At 52.7% G+C, this 26765-nt stretch overlaps 4 protein-coding genes across 12 annotated transcripts in view; 1 reads left to right on the top strand and 3 right to left on the bottom strand.

Annotated features, from left to right (window-relative positions):
- The window catches only part of Ppp1r37 (protein phosphatase 1 regulatory subunit 37), a 40302-nt gene extending 32074 nt beyond the window's left edge, over positions 1-8228 (bottom strand). For 2 of the 4 annotated variants that reach the window (XM_050126280.1, XM_050126283.1), the window contains exon 1: positions 847-1453. In XM_050126280.1, coding sequence (XP_049982237.1) covers positions 847-1060 — 214 coding nt within the window. In that variant the 5' untranslated portion in view covers positions 1061-1453. Of the gene's footprint in view, positions 1-582; positions 632-846; positions 1454-8126 lie in introns of those variants that run through there. The other 2 variants (XM_050126281.1, XM_050126282.1) reach the window with 2 other exon arrangements.
- Gemin7 (gem nuclear organelle associated protein 7) lies at positions 3869-8216 on the bottom strand. 2 transcript variants are annotated; one of them, XM_050126284.1, is made up of 2 exons: positions 8127-8216; positions 3869-4842 (listed from the first exon to the last, which is right to left on the bottom strand). In XM_050126284.1, exon 2 carries the CDS (start codon positions 4836-4838, stop codon positions 4437-4439), a length of 402 nt encoding a protein of 133 aa, XP_049982241.1. In that variant the 5' UTR covers positions 4839-4842; positions 8127-8216; the 3' UTR covers positions 3869-4436. The 2 variants fall into 2 exon arrangements, with proteins under 2 accessions (XP_049982241.1, XP_049982242.1); XM_050126285.1 differs by lacking the exon at positions 8127-8216 and adding an exon at positions 7731-8097.
- Positions 8229-12254: 4026 nt separating the features above from the next.
- Positions 12255-16209, top strand: Znf296 (zinc finger protein 296). Its single transcript, XM_050126309.1, has 3 exons — positions 12255-13074; positions 13476-13619; positions 15167-16209. Exons 1-3 carry the CDS (start codon positions 12822-12824, stop codon positions 16138-16140), a joined length of 1371 nt encoding a protein of 456 aa, XP_049982266.1. The 5' UTR covers positions 12255-12821; the 3' UTR covers positions 16141-16209.
- A 396-nt stretch (positions 16210-16605) lies between these two features.
- Positions 16606-26765, bottom strand: part of Clasrp (CLK4 associating serine/arginine rich protein) — a 24416-nt gene continuing 14256 nt past the window's right edge. Inside the window, exons 9-21 of one of the 5 annotated variants that reach the window (XM_050126268.1) lie at positions 24360-24438; positions 24203-24276; positions 23252-23293; positions 21923-22138; positions 21556-21825; positions 20273-20518; positions 19991-20030; positions 19672-19732; positions 19476-19534; positions 19349-19395; positions 17744-17850; positions 16912-16936; positions 16606-16716 (exon numbers count right to left, since the gene is read on the bottom strand). In XM_050126268.1, coding sequence (XP_049982225.1) covers positions 16674-16716; positions 16912-16936; positions 17744-17850; positions 19349-19395; positions 19476-19534; positions 19672-19732; positions 19991-20030; positions 20273-20518; positions 21556-21825; positions 21923-22138; positions 23252-23293; positions 24203-24276; positions 24360-24438 — 1309 coding nt within the window. In that variant the 3' untranslated portion in view covers positions 16606-16673. Of the gene's footprint in view, positions 16717-16911; positions 16937-17743; positions 17851-19348; positions 19396-19475; positions 19535-19671; positions 19733-19986; positions 20133-20272; positions 20519-21555; positions 21826-21922; positions 22139-23251; positions 23294-24202; positions 24277-24359; positions 24439-26765 lie in introns of those variants that run through there. The other 4 variants (XM_050126269.1, XR_007589276.1, XR_007589277.1 and 1 more) reach the window with 4 other exon arrangements.

Below are 26765 nucleotides of genomic sequence, written 5' to 3'. Positions count from 1 at the left end.
TATCTGTCTGTTCCCGGACACGCAGGTTGGTTTCTAAAGAACACGACCAGTGGGTGCCCTCGGTTCACTGGCTCCACCCAGCAAAACAGAATTCTTCAGCACAGAAATGGGGTTCACCTGTGTCCATCTCCTAGCAACCTTTCACCTGCCCTGGCCACTGACGCTAATGCACTCCTTGAAGTGCCCTTTTGGTTCCACCACCCCCACTAACCATTTCCAAGAAACCCAGACCTACAGATCTTCCTAGCTCCCAAAAAACAAGCCACCTGGCTTTCACCTTCTGTTGACCAGAGAAGCCCGAGTAGGTAAAATCTCTAAATTCTTCCCCAGAAATACCCTGCCAAAAACCGGGCTCCACGTTGTGCTACTGAACTTTCTTGTGGAATTCATCTCCACCGGCAAACTGGACACCACGTCTTATGCTTTCCTGCCTACTGCATCTGAGCCTCTTTTCCCTGTCCGAGGGTTTACTTCCCTACGCAGTCCAGTGCCAGGACAGCAATGGCCAAAGCCACCCTTTGCCTCGCTCGGTTTGCAGACCAGCAGCTCCACTCTCGCCACCCCGCGGCCCCAGACACTTACCTTTTCCCCAATTCTGTGGACCGGCTCTCTCCATCTATCACTGGACGTACTCTGAACTCAAAGGCTGGCTGCCAGCCTCCCAAAGTCCCAGACGGTCAGGGTTTGAGTCCCGTGCATCTTCCCAACTCTCCCTTCAAGCCCTCCCCCCCCCCAGCTCTAAACTAGACACCGCTGTCTCCGTGTGCCACCTCCGTGCCGGTCAGCGCTGTCGCGGTCCCACCCGCCCCTCGGTTCGTCCACGCAAGCGACCCTCGCCGTAGCTACCGTGTCTCCAGGGGTCTTTGGGCTCCACAGCTCCGGACACGATGTCCTCGTCCGACGGAAACGTGACGCGCTTGGCTGCAGCCTTGAGGCGCCCATCGGCCGGGGGCGAGGCCGCGCTAGGAGACCCGGCTTCGGCTGAGGCCTCCTCGGCGTCGGCGTCCGCGTCGGCGTCCGCGCCCGGCCCGGGCGGAGCCTCCTGCGGCGGGATCTCCATCGCCGCCGCCTCCTCCTCACGGGGGCCCCGGGGACATGCCCCGGGCCCCAGACTCGTCTCTCCGAGTCCGCCCGCCGTTCCGGGGCATGGGCTTAGCCGCTGCCTCAGGCGCCGCCTCCGTCCGCTCCTGTCGTAGTAGTCGTCGTCGTCGTCGTCGTCGCCGCCGCCGCCGCCGGGAGCCCCAACGCGCCTCTGCCTAGCTCCGCGGGTACCTGCTCGTCCGCAGCCACACTTTCGTTACGGTCCGAGGCGCCCGCTGCGTACCGAGAAAAGCACAACACAGATTCAAGCTTTTGTTCCGAAAGGATAGTTAAGAGAGAGACACGACGATAGAAACAAAGAGCAGTAGGATCCACGGGAAAGAGAAACGTGAGCGACGAATCTGCAGAGGAAGAACTGCAGAACACCAGGGGCGGGGCCAGGTGGACGCCGTCTCCCGGAGCAGCGCGCATGCGCGAGCCTCAGACCACCACCACCACCACCACCACCACCACCACCCCCCTTTCAGCCTAGCTGTCAACACTCAGGCTCCTGCACATTCGTCAGGAGCCCAAGTAATTCGGGAATGAATTCGACAGAAATCGTATCACCGGGGCCTGCAAAAGGGCTGTCAGCTGTTAATGCCATCTGAGTTCGATACCCAAAACCCACGTAAATGTGGAAGGAAAAAGCCGCCTCCACAAAATTGTCCTCTGATCTTCACACGCACGACCGTAAGAAATAAAAATTGAAAATATAAATTAAGAATCAGAAACATTGATTTAAAAAAAAAAACCCAACTACCTTCTGGGCATGGTAGCGGCACGCCTGTAATTCTGGCTTTGGAGAGGCTGAAGCAGGAGGTTGAGAGCTCGGGGCCAGATCAGCAGGTGCTCGAGAATGAGTCCCTGGCGGGGCTGCCAAGGCTGGGAGCTGGGTAAAGGGCTGGGGGCATTGAAAGGCCATGAAAGCTGCGTACTATAAGATGAGCACGCACAAGTGACAGAAGCTGACGGACAAGATCTGTCCCCCTGCTTTCCATTTGCAGACTTTAATTTCACTGTCTCTTCAGACTCGCATCACTATCACATGTAAATTACAATATTAGAACACCCGTCTGTGGGGGTATTCATGAACCTGATTAAAACAAAACAAAATTGGAAAACATTCCGAAGAGGTAAGTCAACAGACCCAAACCTGAGCAAGCCGAAGCCACGCCTCCAAGGAATGATACCATAGCTCAGGATTCGTCTCATAACTTTCGCTCCGCCTTCCCAGCCCGTGACAAACAAGGCCCGGGCTAGTGAGACTGAAACCAAAGAAGGGGATTCAGGGAGGGGCGAGCACGGCGTTGCCAAGACTACTAAGGAGCTAGGCAGACACTAACTGGAAGCGTCGCTGTGAACCGAGGGGTGGCGGCTGAGGCTTTCCTGTTCAGTTGTGGGTGCCTGCACTTTGGAGACTGAGAAGTACCAAAAGCCCCTACAATTAATGTATTCTTCATTTACTTGAACTTAAACTAAAAGGCATGAAATGGGTTTTGTCTGTTGCCAGCTTCTCACCTAACCCAGGTTATCCTCAGACTCGCTATGCAGGAAAGACTGTCCTTAACTCCTGCTCCTCTTACTTCTACACCCCTCCCATCCCAAGTGCTGGGATTGCGGACGTGCCCGTGTGCCTAGCTGAGGACTGCTTTTGAATACTATCTTACTGAAAGACTTCTAGTGACAGGAGACAGAAACAGGCTGGAGCACACTGAGGAAGGGTGCCGCTTCATGGTAACTGGCGAATGTCGCGCAGAAGCGTGTGAACACCACCACCACTGCCGTCCCCTGCTGTGGGAAACCAAAATTGCTGCTCACTGCAGCAGACCACATCGCCCTGGGCCAGAAGCCTGAGAGACACAACCTTGTGAGGGAAGGGAACGCTTCTTCGTGGTAAAGGGCCACCCTTGCCGATCTCTTGTTCAGAGAACAGAGAACGAGGACCGTTTGGGGAGACCAGGAGCAGTGCATCTACTTTCAGCTGGATCCCTACCATCATGGCTGAGCCCCACAGGTTTTACCCCACCTTTTGTTGTTTTTTGGCAGCAACTGCTGCTGTTTCTACATGGAGGAAGGGGTTTGAGATAGGATTTCTCTGGGTAACAGCTCTGACTGTCCTGGAATTCAATCTGTAGACAGGCTGGCCTCAAACTCAAAGAGATCTTCCTGCCTCTACCTCCTACTAACTTTTAAATACTACACCAGGAAAAGCAGCTCAGCAGTTAAGAGCATTTGCTATGATGTTCCAGAGAAGCTGAATCCTGGCCTCAGCACCATGTCTAGCAGCTCACACACACCTCTAACCCCAGCTCCTGCTGACTAGACACCCTCATCTGACCTCTTCAAGCACCTATACTCACGAAGTACAGACGTAACACCTAAATTTTAAAATCTTAAAACAAAAAATGTTAAATATGGGACTCTCTTCCATGGGACACAACTAAAGGGTAAACAGAATATCAAGGTAGCCTGGCTCGAAATCCCAGCACCTGGGAGGAGACAGGAGGATTGTGAATTACAAGCCAGCCTGGACGACATAGCCAGATCCAGTCTTTAAAAAAGTTTGGGGGTGGGGTGGGAAGATAGCTCGGCAGTTAAGAGAACTGGCTGCTATCACAGATTCCAGAGGGTGGCTCTCAACTGCCTTTAACTCCAGCTCCACTGAACGGGGCCCTCTTCTGGCCTCGGCTGGCATTGCATGCATGTGATACACAGACATCCATGTAAGCATAACACCCACACACATATAATAATAAAACTTTAAAAAGAAATAAGAGCCAGGCAGTGGTGGCGCACGCCTTTAATCTCAGCACTCAGGAGGCAGAGGCAGGCGGGTCTCTGAGTTGAAGGCAAGCCTGGTCTACAGAGTGGGTTACAAAAAAACAAAAATAAAACAGAGAATGAAAGAAACAAGAGCCAGAGTTCCTTGGATGATGGTTTCTTTGGCAGGAGGGGAGATGGAGAAGCAGCTTCAGAGCTCTTCAGCGCCCACCCACCTCAGCTGTACTTAGAGACCACCTCCCACCCCACCCTGGCCTTAGGGACTAGCCTCGGGGCCCTGTTGCTGTGAAGTTCAGTGTTCTGAGGTAGAACAGTACTTTTAATAAATGAGATCTAGAATATACAGTCATCTCCCAATGCAGCATGAACTGGCCTTGAATTTCCAATCTACCCACCACAGCCTTTTGAGAGCTGGGATTATCAGCACGCAGCACCAGGTGTCTGTTTGGAGTGAAGCTAGAGTTCCTTGGAGCTGGATGTGGAAGTCTGGGAAGGTGCGGGGAGCTCTGTGGCCCAAGAACAGCTGGAGACTGAGGATACTGTGACAATGCCTACCAGGGAGACACCCGTCTTTACAGCTTGAAGGAATAGGAAATGATGTCACTACATCGAAGCAAGGCTTCTGCCTGCACGCCTATGGGAGTCTGCAGCTGGGACACGTAGAAGTTGGCTACATCCAGGTCTGTGGCTCCAAACTGAGCGGTCACATGCACACCTTCATGCAGCGTGAAGCTCACAGGGTGCCCCACCATGGCTAGGAGGCTGCGGAGGTAGCGCTCTCGGAGAGCGGCTCTGGCCCGCTGTTCCTGCAATTCTGGGGGGTCTTGAATACGACCTTCTCCTCCGACTTCCGGAACTTTTGGCCTCAGGAGGGTCCTGCGTCCATCAGGGACAAAGCCTCGGCTAAAGCCATCAGGGCCCCGAGGGAGGCGGAGCACTGGCACTGGCACAGGAATGGGCATCGGGGTCTGCATGGCCCTGGCCAAGGGAGAATGTAGAAGGGGTTAAGGCGACACAGCTCCAATAGAGACAGACTAGTGTTTCACCCCCCACACCACAGCTCTACTGTTTAAAACCTGTGCCAACCCCCGACCCACCCCAGGTAGGGAATTTTGTCTGTTGTTAGATGGTTTTGGAGACAGTATCCTAGCTAAGTAGCTCAGACTGACCCTGAATATACAGGCACCCTGCCTGCCTCTTAGGTGTGCAGCAGGTTTGTGACACCAGATGGGGCTCTTTTGCCTTTTTTTGGGGGGGGGGGACTTTTTTCTTTGTGAGAGAGGGTCCTAGGCCACACTGGTCTTAACTTGCGGTAGCCCAGGATAACCTTGAACTTTTGACCCTAATGCCTTGACCTCCATGGGCCAGGGTTACAGGCTGGCTTTACCACGTTCAGTTTACAGTGTGCATGCTAGGGGTGGTAGTCAAATCTTCTTGCATGAGAGGCAAGCTCTCTACTAACTGCATGCATCCCTGTCCCTGTCTGTCTACCTCTATCACAGCTTTCTATGATTCTGGGGATAAGTCATTAAGAAGAGTCCCAGCCCCTCTGAGATACAGCCTTTCCATTCTAGCCTCACTCAGGCCTGGCAGCCACATCCACAGTGGTCCAGAGGAACTGCAACTGATGTATGAAAGCAGCCTGGGCTTAAAGAGACTGTCAAATTTTTTTTAGTGTTTGCAGTGTCTGGAGTTTTGTGGGTTTGTCACGGTGCACCTGTGAAGGTGAGGTCAGAGGAGAGGTCGCAGGAGTCACTCCACTGCGTGAGTCCCAGGGAGAGGACCACGTGATGGCTGTCAGCTTGGTTGTGAGTGCTTCTATGTGCACTGAGCCACCCTGCTACAGGAACAAGGCTAGCTGTTCCTTTGCTAGATCCAGGCTGTCAGAGGTCAGAGAAAGACTGCTGGAGCAAGTGCTTTCTCCTCAGCCGGTTCTGTTAACAGCCTGGGCCCTGAAGGCTCTGGACACAAGGTAGGACTTGATTTAAGAAACAAAGACTGGAGGCAGGCGGATCTCTGTGAGTTCGAGGCCAGCGTGGTCTACAAGAGCTAGTTCCAGGATAGGCTCCAAAGCTACAGAAAAACCCTGTCTTGAAAGAACCAAAAAAGAAAGAAAAAAAAGAGAGAGAGAGAAAGAAAAAGAAACAAAAACTGACTTAAGAGATAAGAATATTGGGCTGGAGAGATGGCTCAGAGGTTAAGAGCATTGCCTGCTCTTCCAAAGGTCCTGAGTTCAATTCCCAGCAACCACATGGTGGCTCACAACCATCTGTAATAAGGTCTGGTGCCCTCTTCTGGCCTGCAGGCATACACACAGACAGAATATTGTATACATAATAAATAAATAAATATTTAAAAAAAAAAAAGAATATTGCCCAGTAGTGGTGATGCACAACTTTAGTCCCGGGACTTGGGAGGCAGAGGCAGGCAGAACTGTCTGTGAGTTCCAGACCAGTCTGATCTACAGAGTGGTTTCCAGGACAGCCAGGGATACACAGAGAAACCCTATCTCCGGGGGTGGGTGTGGAGTGGAGAGCACTGGCTGTTCTTTCAGAGGACCTGAGTTCAATTCCTAGCACCCACATGGCAGCCCACAACTGTCTGTAACTCCAGTACCAGGGGATCTGGCACCATTACACAGATACACATGCAGGCAAAAACACCAATGCATATGAAATAAATAAATTTTTTTTTAAAAAAAAAAGCTACGAATATTGCTCAATTGGTGCCCAGTGCTTGCCTAATATACAAGAGGCCTTGAATTCCATCCCTATTACCATATAAACACCAGACTCTGGTGAAGATGAAAAGTTCAAGGTCTACAAAACAATTTGTAGATCAGCTTGGGTTACAAGACATCCTGTGTCAAACACACAAAAGAATTGGAACCCCTACCATGTTCCACTCTTAGAGAGAAAAAAAAAGAAAAATAAAACAGCAACAACCAGGTGATGGTGCACACCTTTGATTGGGGCACCTTTGATCCCAGCACTTGGGAGGCAGAGGTAGGGATTTCTGTGAATTGAGAACAGTCAGGACGGTTACACAGAGCAACCCTGTCTCGAAAAACAAAAAGGGAAAAAAGGGGCAATAAAAAAGACTTGAAAGGGGGCTGGAGAGATGGCTCAGCGGTTAAGAGCACTGCCTGCTCTTCCAAAGGTCCTGAGTTCAATTCCCAGCAACCACATGGTGGCTCACGGCCATCTGTAATGAGGTCTGGTGCCCTCTTCTGGCCTTCAGGCAAACAGACAGAATATTGTATACATAATAAATAAATATTAAAAAAAAAGACTTGAGAGAAGTAAGGAAGATTATGTGCTAATGTCTAGAATGTCTAGTAAGGACACCTAGAATTACTCATCTTCCCTGTTGGCCTGACCTCAGAGTCCTTGATCCAGAGATCCTGGATTTCATGCCCAGAGGTTAAAATCCAAACCCTTCCATCCCAGTGCCCGGCTAATCCGGTTAAAATCCAAACCCTTCCATCCCAGTGCCCGGCTAATCCGTTCCATGACTTTGGTCAGTGAAGAGGCAGCAGTTCACAGGTCTTTCTTTGGGGTCTCAAGGCGAGCAGAGCTAGGCGTAGTGGCCAACACCTATAACCCCAGAACTTGAGCAATTGAGACAGGGAACACCTTTGAGACAAAGGCCAGCCTTTGGTAGTGGAGAGTTCACAAGCAGCCTGAATTACATAGGGAAGGGACGGGGAATGGGGACGGGGAAGGGTGGAGGTATAGCTCAAGTGGTAGAGGACTTGTGGAGCAAGCATTAAACGAGTTCTATCAATAGTTTAGCATAAATTGTGGTAGAGCAGGCCTGTAATCCCAGCACTTGGCAGGTGAAGACGGGATGGAAAATTGAGTTACCTTGGATCGATCACACTGAGTTCAAGACAAGCCAGGGGCTACCGCTTGGAGGGCATTAGGTCCACCAGCGTTATCAGGATAGTAATTGGCTGAGCTTCCAGGCGAGGAGGCACGTGTTTATTTGTTCACGCACACCAGGAGATAACTGTCCACTCCCGCCACCGTGCAAATTCGATAAACTGGGCCATTTCAGAGAATAAGCAGCCAGAGGGCAGATCTGTTCTCTCGTAGGCGCCCGTGGGCAGGTCAGCTTCCTTTCTAATTCTAAGCGTGTCCTCCAGCCCCAGGGTAGCCACCTCCCACCCCGCCCGGCGTCCGAGCACAGTCCCCCTCCAGGCCATCTCCTCTGGGCAGCACAGCAGGCGGCTGACAGGCTCAAGGCCTTAGCGCACTCACCCAGGCCGTCACTGAAGACGCTTCCGCCCGCGCTGCCGCCACCGCCGCACAGGTCCCGGCAGGCACCCAGCCCGGACCGCCTGGGTTCCGCTAGCGCAGTCGCCAAAGGGTCCGGGTGGGCACCGAGCCCCACGCGCCTGAGTTCCGCCCGCGCCGTCGCTTCCCCACGTGTTGGTTGGCCACTTGTGGGGCGCCGGGCCAGCGCTGGGCTCTGCCAGCTTGCGAGTTAGGGGAATCTAAGATGCCCTCTTTAGGGAGCACGAAACTGAAGCTCAAAAAGTTGGGCATGGTGACTCCCAGGCTTGGAATCCCCAGCGCTCTCTGGAGATGAGGCAGGAGGAGGATTGTCAAAATTCAAGGCCTTGTCTGAAAAAGGTTTAAAAAAAGAAAAGGAAGGAAGGGTCTGACACCTTCACATCAATGCACATAAAATAAAGTTAAATAAAAAAAATAAATAAAATTTTTTAAAAAAGAAAGAAAAGTTAGAAAGGAGAAACGAGTAGTGCCTCGCACCTGTATTCTCAGCACTTGGGAGCAGAAGCAGGTTTCAAAAGTTCAGGATCAGCCGGGCGATGGTGGCACGCGCCTTTAATCCCAGCACTCCGGAGGCAGAGGCAGGCAGAGCTCTGTAAATTCAAGGCCAGCCTGGTCTACTGAGAGAGTTCCAGGACAGCCAGGACTGTTACACAGAGAAACCATGAAAGAAAGAAAGAAAGAAAGAAAGAAAGAAAGAAAGAAAGAAAGGAAGGAAGGAAGGAAGGAAGGAAGGAAGGAAGGAAGGAAGGAAGGAAGGGCCAAGGCTCAGAGACTCATTTCTTCTCAACCACTTGAGAAGTGCTCCTGTCCCCGCCCTTCCCCTCCAGGAGGAACCTTATTATTCTCTCAGCCTTCACAGACCCTGAAGAGGGCTTCCAGTGTGCTGCATCTTGGATGGCCAGAGGTCGTTCATCTTGTCCTTTAGCCCTTTCTGCATCCTTAGTTTACAAAGTGAGAAAACCCGATGTCCTGCAGGGGAGAATGGGAAACCTCACCGACCTCGGTCCAGGTAGAACTGATTTTATTCCCAGAGCTCCGCTGAGGGAGGGGAGGACGGTGGCATTCCCATTACTGCCTGGGGCACAGATGCTCTGCAGATATTCCTGGAAAGCGCCCCCTCCTCACACAGTTGTTGATTAAAGCATGAAAGCAGAAGCTGGGTACCGAGCGCCTGCCTGTCCGAGCTACCAGGGAGGCCAAGCTGGAGGACTTCCGAAGCAGAATCAGAGAGTCCTAGGTCACTGAGAAAAAGTAAAGAATGGAACTGGTCACCCCGATCTTGCTCTTTCAGAACCTGCATTCGCTTTCGAATTGGGGAAGTAAAAGAGGCTAAAAGTGAGCAAATAAACAAACCAAAATTGCTGGGCAGTGGTGGTGCATGCCTTCAATCCCAGCACTCCGAGGCAGAGGCAGGTGGATCTCTGTGAGTTCGAGGCCAGCCTGGTCTACAAAGTGAGTTCCAGGAAACCGCTTCTCACAAAAAAAAAAAAAAAAAAAAAAAAAGTAAAAATAAACCAAAACCAAGATCTTTCAGAGGGACTGGGGCAAGATTCGGTTTGGCTTACTTAACATGACAAGACCATGGGTTCCATCCTTAGCACGAGAGGGGGGAAAAAGCTAAATTGTATCTGATGCTTGATAAAGCTGAAGCAAGAGGATCTCATGTTGAAGGCTAGCCTGTGCTACAGAGCATGGACCTGTTAGAACAAAGGGAGAAGGATATGAGGCTGGGCATATACCTCTGTGACAGGGCACTGGGCTAACCAATGCAAGGCCCTGGGGTTCTGGTCCCTTACATCCTTCAAAAAGGAGACAATAAGGGCAGTAGGAATAATCTTAGCAAGTTAAGAAGGGCTTCAAATTCAGTGATCAAATGGAGCATCTGCAGAGGGAGAATTGGTGTGAATTTGGAGCCAGCCTGGAAGAAAGGAAATAAGGGTAAGAAGGGAGGGAAAGAAAGAAGAAACAGGAGCGGGGGAGGGAAGAAAAGAAAAGAGAGAGAAAGAAAGGAAGAAAGGAGGAAGGAAAGAGGGAGGGAAGGAAGGGAAATAGGCTGGCCTCGAACTCACAAAGATCTGCCTGTCTCTGCCTCCTGAGTGCTGGGATTAAAGGCATGGGCCAACACCACCACCTGGTTGCTGGCACACACCTTTAATCCCAGCACTCAAGAGGCAGAGGCAGGCAGATCTCTGAGTTCTAGGCCAGTTTGGTCCTGGGACAGCCAGGGCTACATAGAGAGACCCTGTCTCAAAAACAAAAACCCAACCCTAGCCTTCACACTTCTCAAAAAAAAAAAAAAAAAAAAGGAAGAAAGAACTGGTGAGATAGCTCAATGGATTAATATTAATGAGCTTGCTGCCAAACCTAAGGATGGGAGTTCAATTCCCTAGACCCACATAGGAAGGAAAGGGACTGGACACCTGAAAATTGTCCTTTGACCCCCACTTGCATGCTGCAGCGTATGCAAACACACGAGAGAGAAAACAAATAGACATATTTTGAAGATAAATAATAAATAAATTGATTTAATAATCTTTAAAAGTACATTTAAAAATTCACCTTTGGACCAGGCATTATGGCACAATCCTTTAATCCCAGCATTTGGGGAGGCAGAGGCAGTTGATTTCTGTGAGTTCGAGGCCAGGCAGGTCTACAGAACGAGTTCCAGGACTGGCTGCAACGTGCAACACTACACAGAGAAACCCTGCCTCAAAAACAAACAAGTAAATAAATAAATAAAATAAAGTCACCTTTGGTGACTCTGGAGGTCTTCCTTGAGTTTAGGAAGCTGAGACCAAGAAGGAATTAGGAACAGATGGAAGTCATCAGGACTAATTTGCAAGGCCTACGGCAGGGTGTGGCTACTTTAGATAAACTGCCCAGGGAGGTCCTGGACCTGCAGGAGGACAATAGAGTCCACGCCTGAATAACAATGTGAGGGACTTCAGAGTTCAGCCTCAGGACACCTGGGGCAGGCACTACTGGCCTTAACCTAGGGGAGTTTGTAGTGGGGGGGGGCAGTAAACAGTTCTGTGGCCTGTGGTGTGTGATTGAGGGCGGGGCAGCGTGTCCTGCCACTTCCAACAGTGCAACAGAAAAAATTTTTGTTTGCGGGACAGCAGTGGCTCACGCCTTTAATCCCAGCACTTGGGAGGCAGAGGCAGGCGGATCTCTGTGAGTTTGAGGCCAGCCTGGTCTACCAGAGCTAGTTCCAGGACAGGCTCCAAAGCTACAGAGAAACCCTGTCTTGGAAAAAAGAAAAGAAAAGAAAGAAAAAAGAAAATTCTTATCTGAGAGAAATTTCAGAGGCTCCAGAGGAAGGCAAAGGACTGCTGGCCATTTCTTTAGTTTTGATAGTAGCCTGGGCTTACAAAGAAAGCAGAGGTGGATGATTAGTGCTCCGTTTGACTCGAATCCTCAAAGCCCCTGGTACCAGCAGAAGCAACAAACCTCAAAGTTACCAAAAGACCTTTCCGGGTGTGCTCCCCTTTCCTTTAGTCCTGAATGCTCAGGCTCTTGGCTCTCCTTTGCTGCCTCACAAACCTCAGATCTTCAGACTGATTGGAGACAAGATCTCCCCAAGTAGTATCCCAGTTGGCCTGGAGCTCACTATGTAGACCAGTCTGGTCAAGAACTCTTGGGCAATCCTTCTGCCTCCAACTCCGAGTGAAGCACTTGAGGTTACAGTGTACCACCACCAAAATCAGCTTTTTTTTTAATTTATTTTTTTGTCAGAGTCTCAAACTCTCTATGTAGCTGACAGACACTGGTTTTGAACTGCTGATTCTGCTTCCACACTTGGTGTGCTGAGACTACCAGTTTGCAATGGCTACCACTGCCTTCCAAGGTCTCCATACTGACCTGCGTTCTCAGTCCTGGTACAGAGTAGGAAACCAAATCCCTTTTTTGGGTGCAACCCTGTCTGGTCTTGAATTGTGATCCTCAGCCTCCTGGGTAGCTTGGATTACCAGAAGCCCTCCCCCTCCCCCCATCCCCACATTGTAAGATTATGGCACGGTTGCTTCATTGCTGTTACTGTAGGTGCTCAGAAATGGGGTTCCAAAGTTTGGAGATGTAGCCCATGAGTAGGATGCTTGCCCTAGAATGCACATTCTGGGTTCGATGGCCAGCACCACATAAAATAGGTGTAGTGATGTATTCCTGTAAAACCGACACTGGCGAGGCGGGGGCAAGATCAATCATCCGTTACTTGTTACTTATCCAGTTCGGGGTCGCTTGAGCTAAGGGCTATCTTAGAGAAAAAGGGGGAAAAATATTGGAAAGAAAGGAAGATGAATGTTTAAAGAGCGAATTTTCTTCCCATCTGCTAAGAGGTGTCCCCACCTCTCGTTTGGGGTATGAGGTGAGACATCCCGAACCTCAGGTAACACCAGCGCTGTGGTGGTTTGGAAACAGCACTTTCCCACTGGAGTGAAATCGACTCCTGCGGAGCGGATAGTACGCGCACTCACCCCGGGGCAGCGGGCAGGGCCAGGAAGGTCGGGTTTGGCCTCTGCGACTGGCCTTGCAAGGCCCCGCCCTTAATGGGTGGAGCCACCGCAGGACCAGCACGTGTAAAAAGTTCGGTGCGGGTCTCCGCAGGCCACTCACCTGAGCGTCCGGCGGCCGAGCGGGTTGTCTGGACCTGCGCCGTGCTCCATGTCCCGCCGCAAGGCCGGCTACGTGCCGCGCCGTGTAGACCCCGAGCCCGACCAAGACGACATGGAGACGCCAGAGCTCGTCATTGATGTGAAGCCAGAGCGTGACGCGGGGGCCCTGGGGCCCTTGGCCCCGAAGGACGTGTCCATGCCGGGACCCCTCGGTACCGAGCGTCGTTTCGGCACTGCCCCGCTGCCCCTCGGCGCGCGCAGTCCGTGGGCCCCGTGGATACCGCTGAGCCTTGAACCTTCCGGTGAGTCCGCAGTCCTCTCTGTGCGCATCGGGACCCTCCGGTGGGTGTCTCTGTCCCGGGACTCGCCTGGCGTCCCTAGCCCTCGCCCCTGCGGGTATCGAGACCCTCAGGTGGGTACCTCTCTGCCCCGGGACCCGCCTGACGTCCCCAGCCTTCGCTCCTGCGTGTATCGAGACCCTCGGGTGGGTACCTCTCTGCCCTGGGGCCCGCCTGGCGTCCCCAGCCCTCGCTCCAGCGTGCACCGGAACCCTCCGGTGGGTACCTCTCTCCTGGGGTTGGCCCCGGACGGCCTGGCCTCCCCAGCCTTCGCTTTTGACCTCCGGGTTTCCCCTCTCCACCTTGGTGTCCTCACCCCTAGCCGGGCCCCACCCCACCGCTCACCACCCGCTTCCTCCCTGCAGACCGCCAGCCCTGGACCAACAAGCACCCAGATCTGTTGACCTGCGGCCGCTGCCTGCAGACCTTCCCATTGGAGGCCATCATCGCTTTCATGGACCACAAAAAACTGGGCTGTCAGATCCTCCAGGACGTCGGCCCCATTTCAGGTAATTTCAGTGCAGTGCCCCCTCTGATCCAGGGTTGGGCTTCCTGCCCTGCGGAGAGGGGGCTAAGGTGGACAGATGGGGCACCAAGCATTACTTCCCCTTTCTCCTTGCTCCCCTTAGGGTAGAACCTAGGCGTGGCCTGGGCTTGTCTGTCCTAGGGCAGGGACTAGAGGTAGAGCGGGGGCGGGGGGGGGGGGGGGCTGGGCAGCGGAGGAAGGCCACCCACAAGGTGTGGCCATCCTCAGAAGACCGGCCCGGGGTTTTGTCATACACCCCCAATTTAGTTTCACTTCTCCTTCCCCAAGGACAGAAATAACTGGCCAGGTGGCTGGACCAGGGTTGGCAGTAGAGGGACCTGGAGGAGGTGGGGACAGTGGCCTCCGGGAGAGGGTTGGAGGCCCGCACCCCTACTGTGTTTCGATCCTTCTAATCAAGACAGTTCAGAGGCAGGGTATGGGCTTCTGGCGTGTTCCCTTGCTGGGATCTCCCAGCTGAGTGCCGGGAAGCCCCTAGTCGGAGCGCTGGATACTCCAGAGTCGAATATATGAAAGAGGAATTCAAACTATGTGTCGGTTAGTGGTCGCAAGATTTAGGTACTTGATCCGATCGGAACTTGAATTTCCAGCCCCAGCTCCTGCTTTGTCCGCCCGGAACTTGGGAACTAGATTAATATTTAGGGATGGGCCAAGGAGGGGCTAAAGTGGATTTACCAGAGCAGCACCCCAGCACTGACTAGTGGGCACTTGGTGTGTAGAGTTTAGCCTTTTAGGCAGCCTGGATAGTTGTGGGTGCTCTTGTTTGAGACACGGTCTCTAAATAGCCCTGGCAGACCTGGAACTCTAAGTAGGCCAGGTTGGGCTACAACTTACAGAGATTTGCCTGCCTCTGCCTTCCCAATGCTGGGAGTAAAGGTGTGTGCCACCACCCTGGCTCAGCTGTGGATCTTTTGGTATCTGAGGCTCATCTTATGTTTGAGGGCTTATAGGGACCAGGACTCTCAGCTGTTCCCAATCTGATGTTAAAACCCTGGAAGGGGCCCCTCAGATTCCTATGGTCCAGCAACTTGGGAAACTGAGGCTTGTCGTGTAGGATAGGTCTTGTCCAGGATTATGCAGCTAAGGAGGGTCTTCAGTTTAACAGGTTTCTGCTTGGCTTTGGCCTGGTATAGTATCATCAAGGCTCCCTCCCATCCAGAGTCTGGGTCTTTGGTGGCTCTAGGAAGTGTCCTGTAGTTGTGTACCATGGGTCTAGGGAAATTTCCTATTTGGAAAGCAGACGCTAGCCCATCTCCCCAGTAGGCGGCTGTCTGTGCCAGGCCCCAGCTCTGAGGTCTCAGCAGATCTGCTTTTGGAGCTCCTGTCCCTAATTTTCCAGTGTCTTGCTGACCTCCCCTTACTATGAAACAGAAAGCCACCTTCACAGTTGAGGAAGTTTTCAGAGAGCAGCATCTGGGTCTCTTTATCAGTGAAGGAAGATGCTGGCCTGGTTGGTACTGCTAATAACCATCCTACAAGCACTGACTCCCTGCTCCCTCTTCCCCTTTCCAGAATCCAAGGACATGAAGGCTCTGAGCTGTCTGCGATGTGGCAGACAGTTCACCGGAGCATGGAAGCTGCTATGCCATGCCCAGTGGGATCATGGGCTATCCATCTACCAAACAGAATCGGAGACCCCAGAATCCCCACTGTTGGGCCTGGCTGAGGTAGCTGCAGCTGTGTCGGCAGTGGCAGTGGTAGGACCAGTTGAGGACAAGCCCCCCACAGTGAGTAGTGCTGCCCGGCGGAGCCCCACTTGCTTGGTGTGCAAGAAGACCCTCAGCTCTTTCAGCAACCTCAAGGTCCATATGCGTTCCCATACTGGTGAACGACCCTACGCCTGTGACCAGTGTCCCTACGCCTGTGCTCAGAGCAGCAAGCTCAACAGGCACAAGAAGACCCACCGACAGCTGACACCTGGGAGTCCCTGCACCCCTGCCACCAGCAGGGGGGTCTCCCCAACAGCCCCTCCAGAACCAGCTGACCATGCAGCTGCTCCAGCTAGCACACTCCCACACCAGGAGGTGGAGAAGGCTGGAGCTGCAGCCACAGCAGGAATACAGGAACCTGGGGCCCCTGGCAGTGGGGCTCAAGCAGGCCCAGATGCTATGGACTGGGGAGCCACTGCCAAAGTACAAAGGACTGACCCTATAAAGGGTGAGAAGCCAACACCCAAGAAGACCCCCAAGTCGACGGGCAAGAGCCGCGGACCTGGGAGCAGCTGTGAGTTCTGCGGGAAGTATTTTGCCAATAGCAGTAACCTGACAGTACACCGGCGCTCACACACTGGTGAACGGCCCTATGCCTGTGACCAGTGTCCTTACACCTGCGCCCAAAGTAGCAAGCTCAACCGCCACCGCCGCATGCATGGTCTGGGGCCTGGCAGTCCCCGCTATAAGTGCCCACACTGCTCTGTTCCGTTTGTCCTCCGTGCCACACTGGATAAGCACATATGCCAGAAACATCCAGAGATGGTCTCAGTGTAGTTCTGTCGTCTCTTCATCCTTCTCATTATGTAAATAAATCACCTTATTCATGATGTGCCTGGACTCTGGCTTTCTTGGGGTGTCTGAGGTGGGAGCCTCCCCCTCCATAGTGTGGCTGGCTGGACAGACCGGTTTGGAGTGGGGGTGAGTGCCCTCGGCACTGGAGGACTGGCACAGAAAGCCGTGCTCCCGGTTCTTGGTGTGGGTGAGGCCAGGGGCCGGGCAAGGGCAAGGAGAGGCCTGGACCTGTCACCAGAGGCCCCTGGGCGCAGTCCAGTCCTAGCCCGTCATCCACTGGCCCTGTCCTCACATGCCACACAGCCTGAGCCCTTGACTGATTGGCCCCTGCCTCCTGGGCAGGCTCCCCCTCACCACACCCTGCAGGCTAGGCAGCACCTGCGGCAGTCCTCAGCTGCATGTAGCCTGCAAGTCCCACCTACTCAGGGCAGCAAGCAGCAAAGGGCATTAAATAATGTTAGCTTTTATTTCACTACAGAAACCCAGGGCATCGCAGCCCCCACTCAGTCCTCCGCCTAATGCCTGTAATGGGGGCTTCGGGACCTGGACCTCGAGCGCCTGCGGAGAAGGGAGAAAACTATGAGGGTGGGATGCTAGGAACCTCTCCCATGCACACGTGCACTAACAGGCCTGGAGACACTCCTCCTTCCCTCAGCAGCCCAGTCTTCCCCAGGGAACAAGTCCAGCCACACCAAATGAAGAGGCAAAGGAGACTTGGAGAGTCACCCCTGGTAGCTGGACCAGCAGCCTCACCTTCGAGAAGAACTGTACTCTCGACCTGAAAGAAAAGGACAGTGATGCCAGTCAGCCTCCACTAGCCATCTTGGAGCCCTTGCCTCAACCTTGCAGAAGACCTCTGCGAGGATGAAGCCCCTCCCCACATTCTCAGCTCAGATGGGGCACCTGCGGTCTGTGTGTGCCTCAAGCAAGGTCCTACTGTTTTGAGACTGGGTCTCACTATGTTGCCTTTGGTTAGCCTGAAACTGGCTGTGTAGACCAGACTGGCCTCAAACTCAGAAACTCAGATCCTTCTGTCTTCCCAGTGTCTGTCAAACTGTCTAGTACTGTTTTGTTTTGTTTTTCGAGACAGGGTTTCTCTGTGGTTTTGGAGCCTGTCCTGGAACTAGCTCTTGTAGACCAGGCTGGTCTCGAACTCACAGAGATCTGCCTGCCTCTGCCTCCCGAGTGCTGGGATTAAAGGAGTGCACCACCACTGCCCGGCTGTCTAGTACTTTTTTTAAACAATAAGATGAATTCCCCACAGAGGCTGCTCCCAAACAACAAAACAAGTGAGCCTCCAGTGCTGTGGGTTTTTTTTTTTTTTTTTGTGGCATGTGTGTATGTGGTGTGTGTGAAATTTGGCTGGACTCTCTTGCCCCACTCTCCAGACTGCCAGATCAGAACTGTTTTCTTCCTTTATTATTTAAAGCAGGATTTCTCCAGGTAACCCTGGTCTCTAGCCCTGGAGTGCTGGATTTTAGGTAAGAACCACCACACCCAGTTTTTCTAATGGTCCCGAGAAGCAGCCTGACTCTCCTGACCCTGGCAATGTGGGAACTGTAGCAATGGTAGACGAAATACTCACTGTAGCGTGGAGAGGGTGAACGACTCTGGCGGCTGTATTGGCGTTCCCACTCTTCTCTCTCCTTCTCTCGTCGCTCTCGCTCCCTGCAGGGGGAGAGGGGAGGCAACCAACAGGGAGGAGTGAGCACCTGCGGGCTGTAGGCACCTGTCCCTGCGCAGGCTGGACTGCCCTGTATCTACCAGGAAAGCCAGGCCTACTCCTATCCAGTGAGTAGCAGCATACACTGAGGCTCAGGCAGGAATGAGGCAGACAGTGAGGGGAAACACCAGAAGCCGACATAGCCAGCCAACATAAACCCAGTCCCAGTCCCTGGACTCAGAGGGTTTTTGTCTGCGTAGCTCAGATTGGCCTTGAATTCAGGATCCTCCCCTGTGCTGATAGCACAGGTGGGAAACACCAGGCCTGGCCTCTTCCTCCACCTGAAGGCGTGGTGCATAATGATTTGCCACAGGACAGCTCAACCTGAATTCCATCTCAGGTCCTACACTGGAAAGAGAGTCCTGATATCTGGAGTTTGTCCTCTGACATCCACGCGTGCGCCACCTCATGTGCCCTGCTGGCTTGCTCACTTCCTTCTTCCCTCTCTTCCCAGCAAGCCAGGCATGGTGTTTCATGCCTGTAGTCCCAGCACTTGGGAAGATAAAGCAGGAGGATTACCATGAACTCAGAGATACCCTGGCGACTTCGTGAATTCCAGGCCACCAAAAGCTACAGTGTGAAAACCTATCTAAAAAAAAAAAAAACAAAAAACAAAAAAACAAAAAACCAGGGCTGGAGAGATGGCTCAGTGGTTAAGAGCATGGACTGTTCTTCCAAAGGTCCTGAGTTCAATTCCCAGCATCCACATGGTGGCTCACAACCATCTGTAATGAGGTCTGGTGCCCTCTTCTAGCCTGCAGGCATATACAGATAGAATATTGTACTCATAATAAATAAATAAATAATTTAAAAAAACCCAAAAACCAAAAATATATGTACATGTGTATATATCTGTTTTTAGAAAATGAAAAAGCAGGAGCGGCAGCAGGTTCCCCGACAGCCCAGGAGGTCACATGCCTAACTATATAGAGGCAGGGGCCATTCCCATCATTGCCCCACAGAGAAAGGCAGCCCAGCTCAGAGAGAGCAAAATGTCAGCTCCCACCCACAGCACAAATCAGGGTCCCAGGCAAACTGAGGACTTGGGTACTAATCCTAGCTGTCTAGTGTGGTGGGCACCGAGCCACTTCAGGCTTCACCTGATCAGAGAGACTTAAGACAAAACCCCAAGCCTATGATCTAGGCCCAGGACTCTGACCACAGCCCAACATCTAACGCAGGAGAAGAAAGGGAAAAGGAAAAGCCCCTAACCTAAGAGACCCACCATGGGGTGGGCTTCACTTTACCACTTATTAAGCATTAAACACCAAGGACACGGTTGTCAGATGTGGGGAAGCCAGAGAGTATGGGGATGCTGTTCAGACATGAGGTCAGAAGGTGAGGGGCCTAGGCCATCAGGAAGAGCCGCCTGAACATGAGGACAGCAATGGGCTGGGGAAACCAACGAAAGGAGGGGAGAGGAGCCTCCTGCAGCAGGGCTGCCTTGACCACAGGCTAGGGCCTTACTTCATTCTGATCTTTCGGGCCATGGCGCGCAGCTCATCCTCGCGCTCCTGCAGCAGAAACAGCTGTGAGGGGTGGCTCAGCCCCCCCACTGCACCCAAGTGCCCCACCCCTCTGAGCCTGGCCTGACCTGGCGCTCATGCTCCTGCTGTATCATCTTCTCCTGAGCAGCCTTCTTATCCGCCTTGACTGTGGAGGAAGGTTGTGGGGCTGAGGGTTGTGCTCAGGGTCCCCACACCACCACCTGACCTGCTCTGGCAGACTCAGAGGTCATCCCACTTTTCCCACAGCTCTGGCTGGACTGGGGGGGGGGGGGAACGACTTACACTGGCGATTCAGAGCCTTCTGCATCCGCAGCTTCAGCCTCTCCTGTGGGGTCAGCTTGGGCTGCGGGAGAAGGGGCGGGACAGGCGTGGGTGCCCAGAGTTCATCCAGCCCACCTCAGCCAAGAGCCTGGGACTTGGGGGCCAGCTGGAGCCCCATGGGAGGCAGGGATGGGACTTAGCTTGCCTGGGTAGCCCCTCCCCAGAGTAGTCCCTGGGCTGGTTCTCCCCTCCCCCTGGGCCCCCTGCAGGCCAACCGGGCCCAGCTCTGGACACTGCTGCTGACAGGAATTAGACGGGCGAGTTCCAAATTCTTACTGACTTTGGCAGCTCCTGTCTCTTTACCAGCGGCAGGTTCGGTCCTGGGTGGGAGGAGATGGGAGTGCTACCTTTACCATGGGCCTCAGGACAGCCATTAGCCATGGGCTCCAGAACCTTCAGGATATGTTCCTGACCCACAGAACCTAGGCAGGATCACATCCCTCTCTAACCGTCTACCCCAGCTGAGGCCATGATGGCAATGCCTCTATACGGCAGTGCACACACCTCCCCACAAAATGAACCCAGTGGGGGCTCCCTCAGCTCCAGCCAGGCCCCTACTCACTTTTTCAGCTTCTCGCCCACAGCAGGGGACGCTGCTGGCCTGGTCAGCTTCTCCCTTGGGGGCGATGGCGAGTGACTCTGGCTCTGGCTGCGGCTTCTGCTCCGGCTCTGGCTTCGGCTTCCACTACGGGTCAGGCTGCGGCTTCGGGAAGGGCTGAGGGACCAGCTGCTGCGGCTACGACTGCTACTATGGTGCCTGGGACCTCTGGCACCCCGCTTATAGCGGTCACCTGAACGGGAGCGGCTCCTAGTAGTGTAGAAGAGAAGGATTGTCACCTCAATTTCCAAGGCCATGGGTCTCCAATAGGGTTGAGTATATTCAGTCCACTTTCCCCCTCCCCCATACTTCCCTCCGAAAGCTCCTGCGGCTCCCTGGGCACATTCTAGAACATGAGTATGCTGGACACACTTCTCTATCTCATGGGATACCCAGGTGCTAACTTCCGGGGGTGCCCCACTTTGCTCCACACCTGTGGCGCTCCCTATCCCACACATCAGCCAGCACCAGCACTCAAGCCCTAGACAGGCTGCACAGTCCCAGAGATTCCCCGCTTGAGGTACTAGTGAGAGTCTCGGGCTGGCATCCAGTTTGTGATAGGCTCCGTTTCCCTCCCCAGCCTTTCTCCTGTGGTCGGGCTACAGAAAAGATTCAGAAGTCAACTTCCAAATATGTAGCAAATCTGCCCGGGCTGACTAGTGCTTGTAGTCAGTCCTGAGTGACCACAGCCATCAGGAAACAAGTACTCTCAGCCTCTCTAGAGCAACAGGAGGATGAGGGAGCCAGGCCTGAGCCTGGCGGTTACAGCTCCCACAGTGGATGGATGGCGCTATGACTGATACACACCAGCAAACTGGCAGTAACACGGCAACATTACATATCATAAGCAGGGCCAGGGTCTGCCCTCAACACTTAGGCTGCACCTGTTCTACGAAAGAACAAACTCCAGCTGGGTCAGTAAGCCTGCCCCTGCTTCTGAGCTCTCCCCCACCAAACCTAAAAGCAGCCACAACCCATATTCCACTGCCCCCTGGGTACCCAACCCTTCCACAAAGGTTATAGCCCCACCCACCAGATTCCCAGGTCCTGCAGACTGGATAGTCCAGGCAGAAGTCAAAGAGACACCTCCATGCCCAGTGTCCCTGAAGAATTATCAGGCCCCACCCCAAATTTTGGGCACCTACCCCGTCCTGCTTCCAAATAGGTGCTTGCTGAAAAAGAGCAATCTGTCCCCAGCCTGCCTCCCCAGTGCCAGCACCCGCCCAAATGGGAGCTCGAGTGCGGACCTGCTTCTGCGGCGAGGCGCATACCCGCCACGCCGGGCTGGCGAGCGCGAGTAGCGGTGTCCGTCTCGGGAACCGCCTTCGGAGTGCCGCCTTCCGCGACTGCGGGAGCGCGAATAGCGCCGGGAGCGGGAGCGCGAGCGGGACCAGGAACGCGAGCGGGAGCGCGCATGGCGGCCAGACCGGTAGTAGCCACGGCGTGAGCGCGAGCTGGAGCGCGAACTGGAGCGAGAGCTGGACGTCCTGGAGGCGGAGGACGAGGAGGAGCGGCGGCTGTGGGAGCACAAGGCCATCAGCACCACTGCCCTTAGAGGAACTCCCCACCCCCCACCCCCGGGAACCGGCTTGGGTGCCCACAAGCGTTACCGACCGGGCACTGGCATTGCGGCCTGGAGTGGGGCCGCCGGGTTGGGGGGGTGCAAGGGGCTTTCCGGGGGTGGCTCCCGATGCGGCAGCCGCGGCGGCCGCAGCAGCTGCCTCCTCATCGCTGCCCCCAAAACTGGTGATGAAAGTGATCTTTTCCTCGCGGCCTGGGCTCGGGGAGCGAGAGCGGGAGCGGGACTCAGAGCTGGATTCCGAAGGTGACCTGCAGCAGAGGGTGGGCAAAAGGGAGGCCAGCACTCAGAACCCACCCCAGCTGCACCAGGGCCCTAGTGGGTTGTGTGATCTAGAGGCCAGCCAGGTAAACATCCATAGGGAGGTCAAGTCCAGCCAGAGCAAAGAGAGACCTTGTCTCAAAAATAAATTAATTGGTCATGGGACATGCCTTTAATCCTACTACTGAGTCAAGGCCAGCCGGGTCTGCAGAGCAAGTTCTAGGACAGCCAGAACTGCTACACAGGGAAACTTTGTCTCGAAAAATCAAGTAAGTTTACAGCTGGTGAGAAGGCTCAGCAGTAAAGCCTTGCTCCTATGCATGACAGCTTCAGGTCAACCCCTGGACCCACATACAGTGAGACCTTATTCCTCTAAGCTGCCACTTTACCCCCAGCCCTGTAGCATATGCACTGCACCCACCCACACAAATGTAATTTTTCAAAACAGAAAATGGGCCTGGAGGTGGTAGTGGTGCGTGCCTTTAATTCTGGCACTGGGTAGGCCAAGGCCAGCAGTTCTCTGGCTATTTCAAGGCTAGCCTTGTCTACTCTACATAGAGTTCTAGGATAACCAGGGCTACACAGAGAAACCCTGTCTCAGTAAACAAATATAAAAAAAAGAAAATGCCTGGCTTTATGTAGTCAGTAAAAATGAAGGGCTGGGTATAGTTGCCTATGCATGAGGCTCCCTCTGGGTTTCAATAGACTCAATGAAAATATTGCGGTCTTCCTGTTTAACCTGGAGAGTAAATTCTCAGCTGTTCCATGTAGTTTAATTTCATCCTGAGATCCTGGGGCCTAGTGGAACACCCTTTCGAGCAAAGCAGCCAACACAAAAGCCCCACCAGGCCCCACCCTTGGCCTTAAGAGAACAGCAGGCAGAAGTTAAGTTGGACACCCTGGGACCGGCACCACGCTTGCTGGGTGAGGCTGTCAGTGCCTGGCAATCTCCAGATCCCCTATGCCGTATTTGATGGTGTGTACCATAGCCTCTTCTGTTGACGGTGTTGAGGAAAATAAATTGGAAAAACAAAACTGATATGGATTCAACAACCACCCACAGACCACAAGATGATGGCTTTGTCCTGGGTGCTGACACTTACCGTTTATAGGGGTCATAGGTGGGGCTGTCTCGGCGGGCATAACTATGTAGACAACAGGAAAAACAATGGAGAGCTGAGAGTGGGCAGGCGTGAATCCTGGGCCTCTCCCACCCAGATCCCCAGTGCTGCAGACTATGCCTATGCACCCTGACTATGGGAAACCCACACCTGTCTCCTTATCACAGCATGAGCAGCCGTGGTGCTGCCGGCTTTCCAACCCCACACTGGAAGAACTTCCCCATAACCAGTCCCTGATTGATGCTGGTGTGAAAACAACAGAGTGCCTAACTTAACTCAGTGACTCTTCATAGGACAGGAACAGGCCCAGAGAGGGCAAGGGCAAGTGGCTTGTCTAGGGTCACACTGTTCAAAAGTGAAGGAGCCAAGATCCCAGCTCAGGTATGTGGCCTGCATCTAGAATTTTGAGTCAATATACTGACAGGGCCACTGAGTTACTATTATTAAAAGTAGTAATAATGAGAATCCAGGGCTGCCTAGCCCTGAGCAGTTTAAACCTTAGAGCCACATTCAATCCTTTTCCTTTATCAGACACTTGCCTAGGGTCACCAGGCCAAGCCTCCCCTCATGTGGATAGAGTGCCCTCTCCTCGGAGGTAAGGGTTCCCCACTTTGCAGAGGAAGAGCCCAGCTGGAAGAGAGGAGTCATTTATCTAGACTCTACAGAGGTCACAGAGCAACACAAATCCACTATGACTGGGGCCCTGAGCTCTGGCCACAGTTCCTCTAGCCATCGCCAGTAGCTTCCTGTCCATTCCCCAAGAGTCCCCAGGCCAGCAGGGTTAGATGGCAGGTGGCAGAGGAAAACATACAATGCTACTCCTCACTAGTAACTGTCATTCCAGGTTTGTCATTAGAGCATTCCTTCCTGAAGCCACGGCTGCGCTCCTGAGCCCCTGGCTGTGAGCAAAGCTGCCCAGGAAAGAAGTCCTACCTGGGAGGGCTGATCTTGCGGCCCCTCAGCCGCTTCTCTCTGAACTCTCTTCGCTGTCGCCGGGAACGACGGCCCTGGAGAGGAAGTGCCAGGATGGTGAGGAGTGTGCCTTCACTAGAGACACACCTTTGCCCCCTTCACCCTACCCAGAACTCACTGAGTACATGGCTTTTTCCTCCTCCAGGGCCTTGGCATGTTTGATGGCCTCTGCCTCCTCCTTGTCTTTCCGTAGCATCCTGCAGAGGGAGAGGAAATCAGCATGAAGGGCAAAGGTCAGAGGGTGAGCAGAGCCCTAGCAAAGACAACAGGGATCTAATGGTACTTCGGGATTCTAGGATACAACTCTTTCCTTCTTTCTCCCTTAGGAAGGGCAGTTACAGGCCTGACTAGTCTTGAACTCACTAAAGTAATCCTCTTAACTAAGTGATGTATGGGCATGCACCCCTGCCCTTTCTTTTCTTTTCCTGACCTTCCCTTTCATGGGATTTGTTCTGTAGCCCAGGCTGATTCTAAACTTAAGACCCTCTTGCCTCAGAGGATCTGAGGATCATAGGTGTGTGCCACTACACCAAATTTCTTTGATATATTCAATAGATTTTATTGAGCACCTAAAAAAAATCTGTTTTTACATTTGTTTTATGTGTATGGGTATTTGGCCTGCAAGTGTGTCTGTGTATCACCTGTGTGCCTGGTGCCCCTGGAGGAACTGGCTGTGAGGTACCATGTGGGTGCTGGGATCCCAACCACAACATAACCACAAGCGCTCTCCTGAAGAACCTTCTGAAAGACAGGTGCTGCTTTAGGAGTGAGAGCTCAGTGCCTGGGGCTGCAGAGACGGCTCACAGGTTAAGAACACCTTGTTCTTCCAGAGGACCTGAGTTCCCAGCACCCACATCTGACAGCTCACAGCTGCATGTTAACTCCAGCTCCAGGGGACCTAACGCCCTCTTTTGTCCTCTGCAAATACCAGATGCACATGATGCACGGAACTAACTGCATGCAGATAAAATGAAATAAAATCCAAAACAAAACACAACAGAACCCACCAGGCAGTGGAGGCACACGTCTTTAATCCCAGCACTCGGAGACAGAGGCAGATGGATCTCTGTGAATTAGAAGCCAGCCTGGTCTACATAGCAACAGAGGACAGCCAGGAATAGACAGAGAAAATCATTCTCGCAAAACCAAAGAAAGGTTAAAAAAAAATAAATTGAAAAAAAATTTTTTAAATGATTTAACTTTATTTTATGTGCATTGGTGTGAAGGTGTCAGATCTCATGGAACTGCATTTCCAGACAGTTGTAAACTGCCATGTGGGTGCTGGGAATTGAACCCCGGTCCTCTGGAAGAGCAGTCAGCGCTCTTAACTGCTGAGCCATCTCTCCAGCCCATAAAATTTTTTGAAGAACAATGCAGCATTAAATCCTCACACTGGCAATGTGAAGGCGGGAAGATCAGAAGTTTAAGGCCATCTTTAGCTATATAGCAAGTTTGAGGCCCTATCTCCAAATAAATAAGTAAAAAGAAAAAAAAAAAAAAACACATTCAGCACTAGCCAGGCATGGTGGCTCACACCTGAAATCCCAGTATTGCCAGAGGATTGAGGATAGCCTGGTGATACTTTGAGAACCCTTTTCAAAGTCAAACAAACGGGACTAGAGAGATGATTCAGAGGTTAAGAGCACTGACTGCTCTTCCAGAGGTCCTGAGTTCAATTCCCACATGGTGGCTCACAACCATCTGTAATGGGATCTGGCACCCTCTTCTGGCCTGCAGACATACATGCAGACAGAATACTGTATACATAATGAATAAATATTTAAAAAAAAAAAAAACCTAAAACAAACAAGAAAAATAAAAACCAAATGAACAGGGAGGGGGTGCAGGATGAGACACCTTCATCCCTTTTTTACATCCTTGCGACTTTTACTAAACAAAACAAATGAAAGCAACCAACCCAGCCAGGCCTGGTTAGGCCTGGGAGTGCAAGCCTGTAATCCCGGCTACTGGAGACTCAAGGCTCTAGCTTGGGAAACTTCAAGCACGAGGAGACTGAGTATAGGGTCCCTCAGATAGTGCCAACTACACAGGAAACCTCAGCACAGAGGTAAGAACCACACAGAATGCCCGAGAAATCATGGAGTAGGGTGCCCAGGGGTGAGGCAAGGTGAATGGCAACAGGGCTCAGAAGACAGACTAGGCGTTGAATAACTTCCAGTGAGGAGGCCACACGGGGTCTTGCGGTCAGGGAAGGGAGAGGGACCCAGGTAGGTGAGGCCAATGGCCGTATGCTCTTGACAGCGGTCAAACTGCTAGAGTAAGAGCTCTCAGCCTATGGGTCAAACCCTTTGACAAACCTCCACTGTCAAAAACATATTCTCATTACAATTCATAACAGTAGCAAAAGTACAGTTATGAAGTAGCACCAAAAACAATTTTATGGTTGGGATCACCATAACTAACCAAGGAACTGTATCTCTGTCTGTCTGTCTGTCTGTCTTTCTTTCTTTCTTTCTTTCTTTCTTTCTTTCTTTCTTTCTTTCTTTCTTTCTTTCTTTTTTTT

The sequence above is a fragment of the Alexandromys fortis genome, unplaced genomic scaffold, assembly GCF_014885135.2.
Source record: "Alexandromys fortis isolate MF-2015 unplaced genomic scaffold, M_Fortis_MF-2015_v1.1 scaffold_240, whole genome shotgun sequence".
Taxonomy (NCBI): Eukaryota; Metazoa; Chordata; class Mammalia; order Rodentia; family Cricetidae; genus Alexandromys; species Alexandromys fortis.
This window is presented reverse-complemented; position numbering and strand designations above follow the sequence as displayed.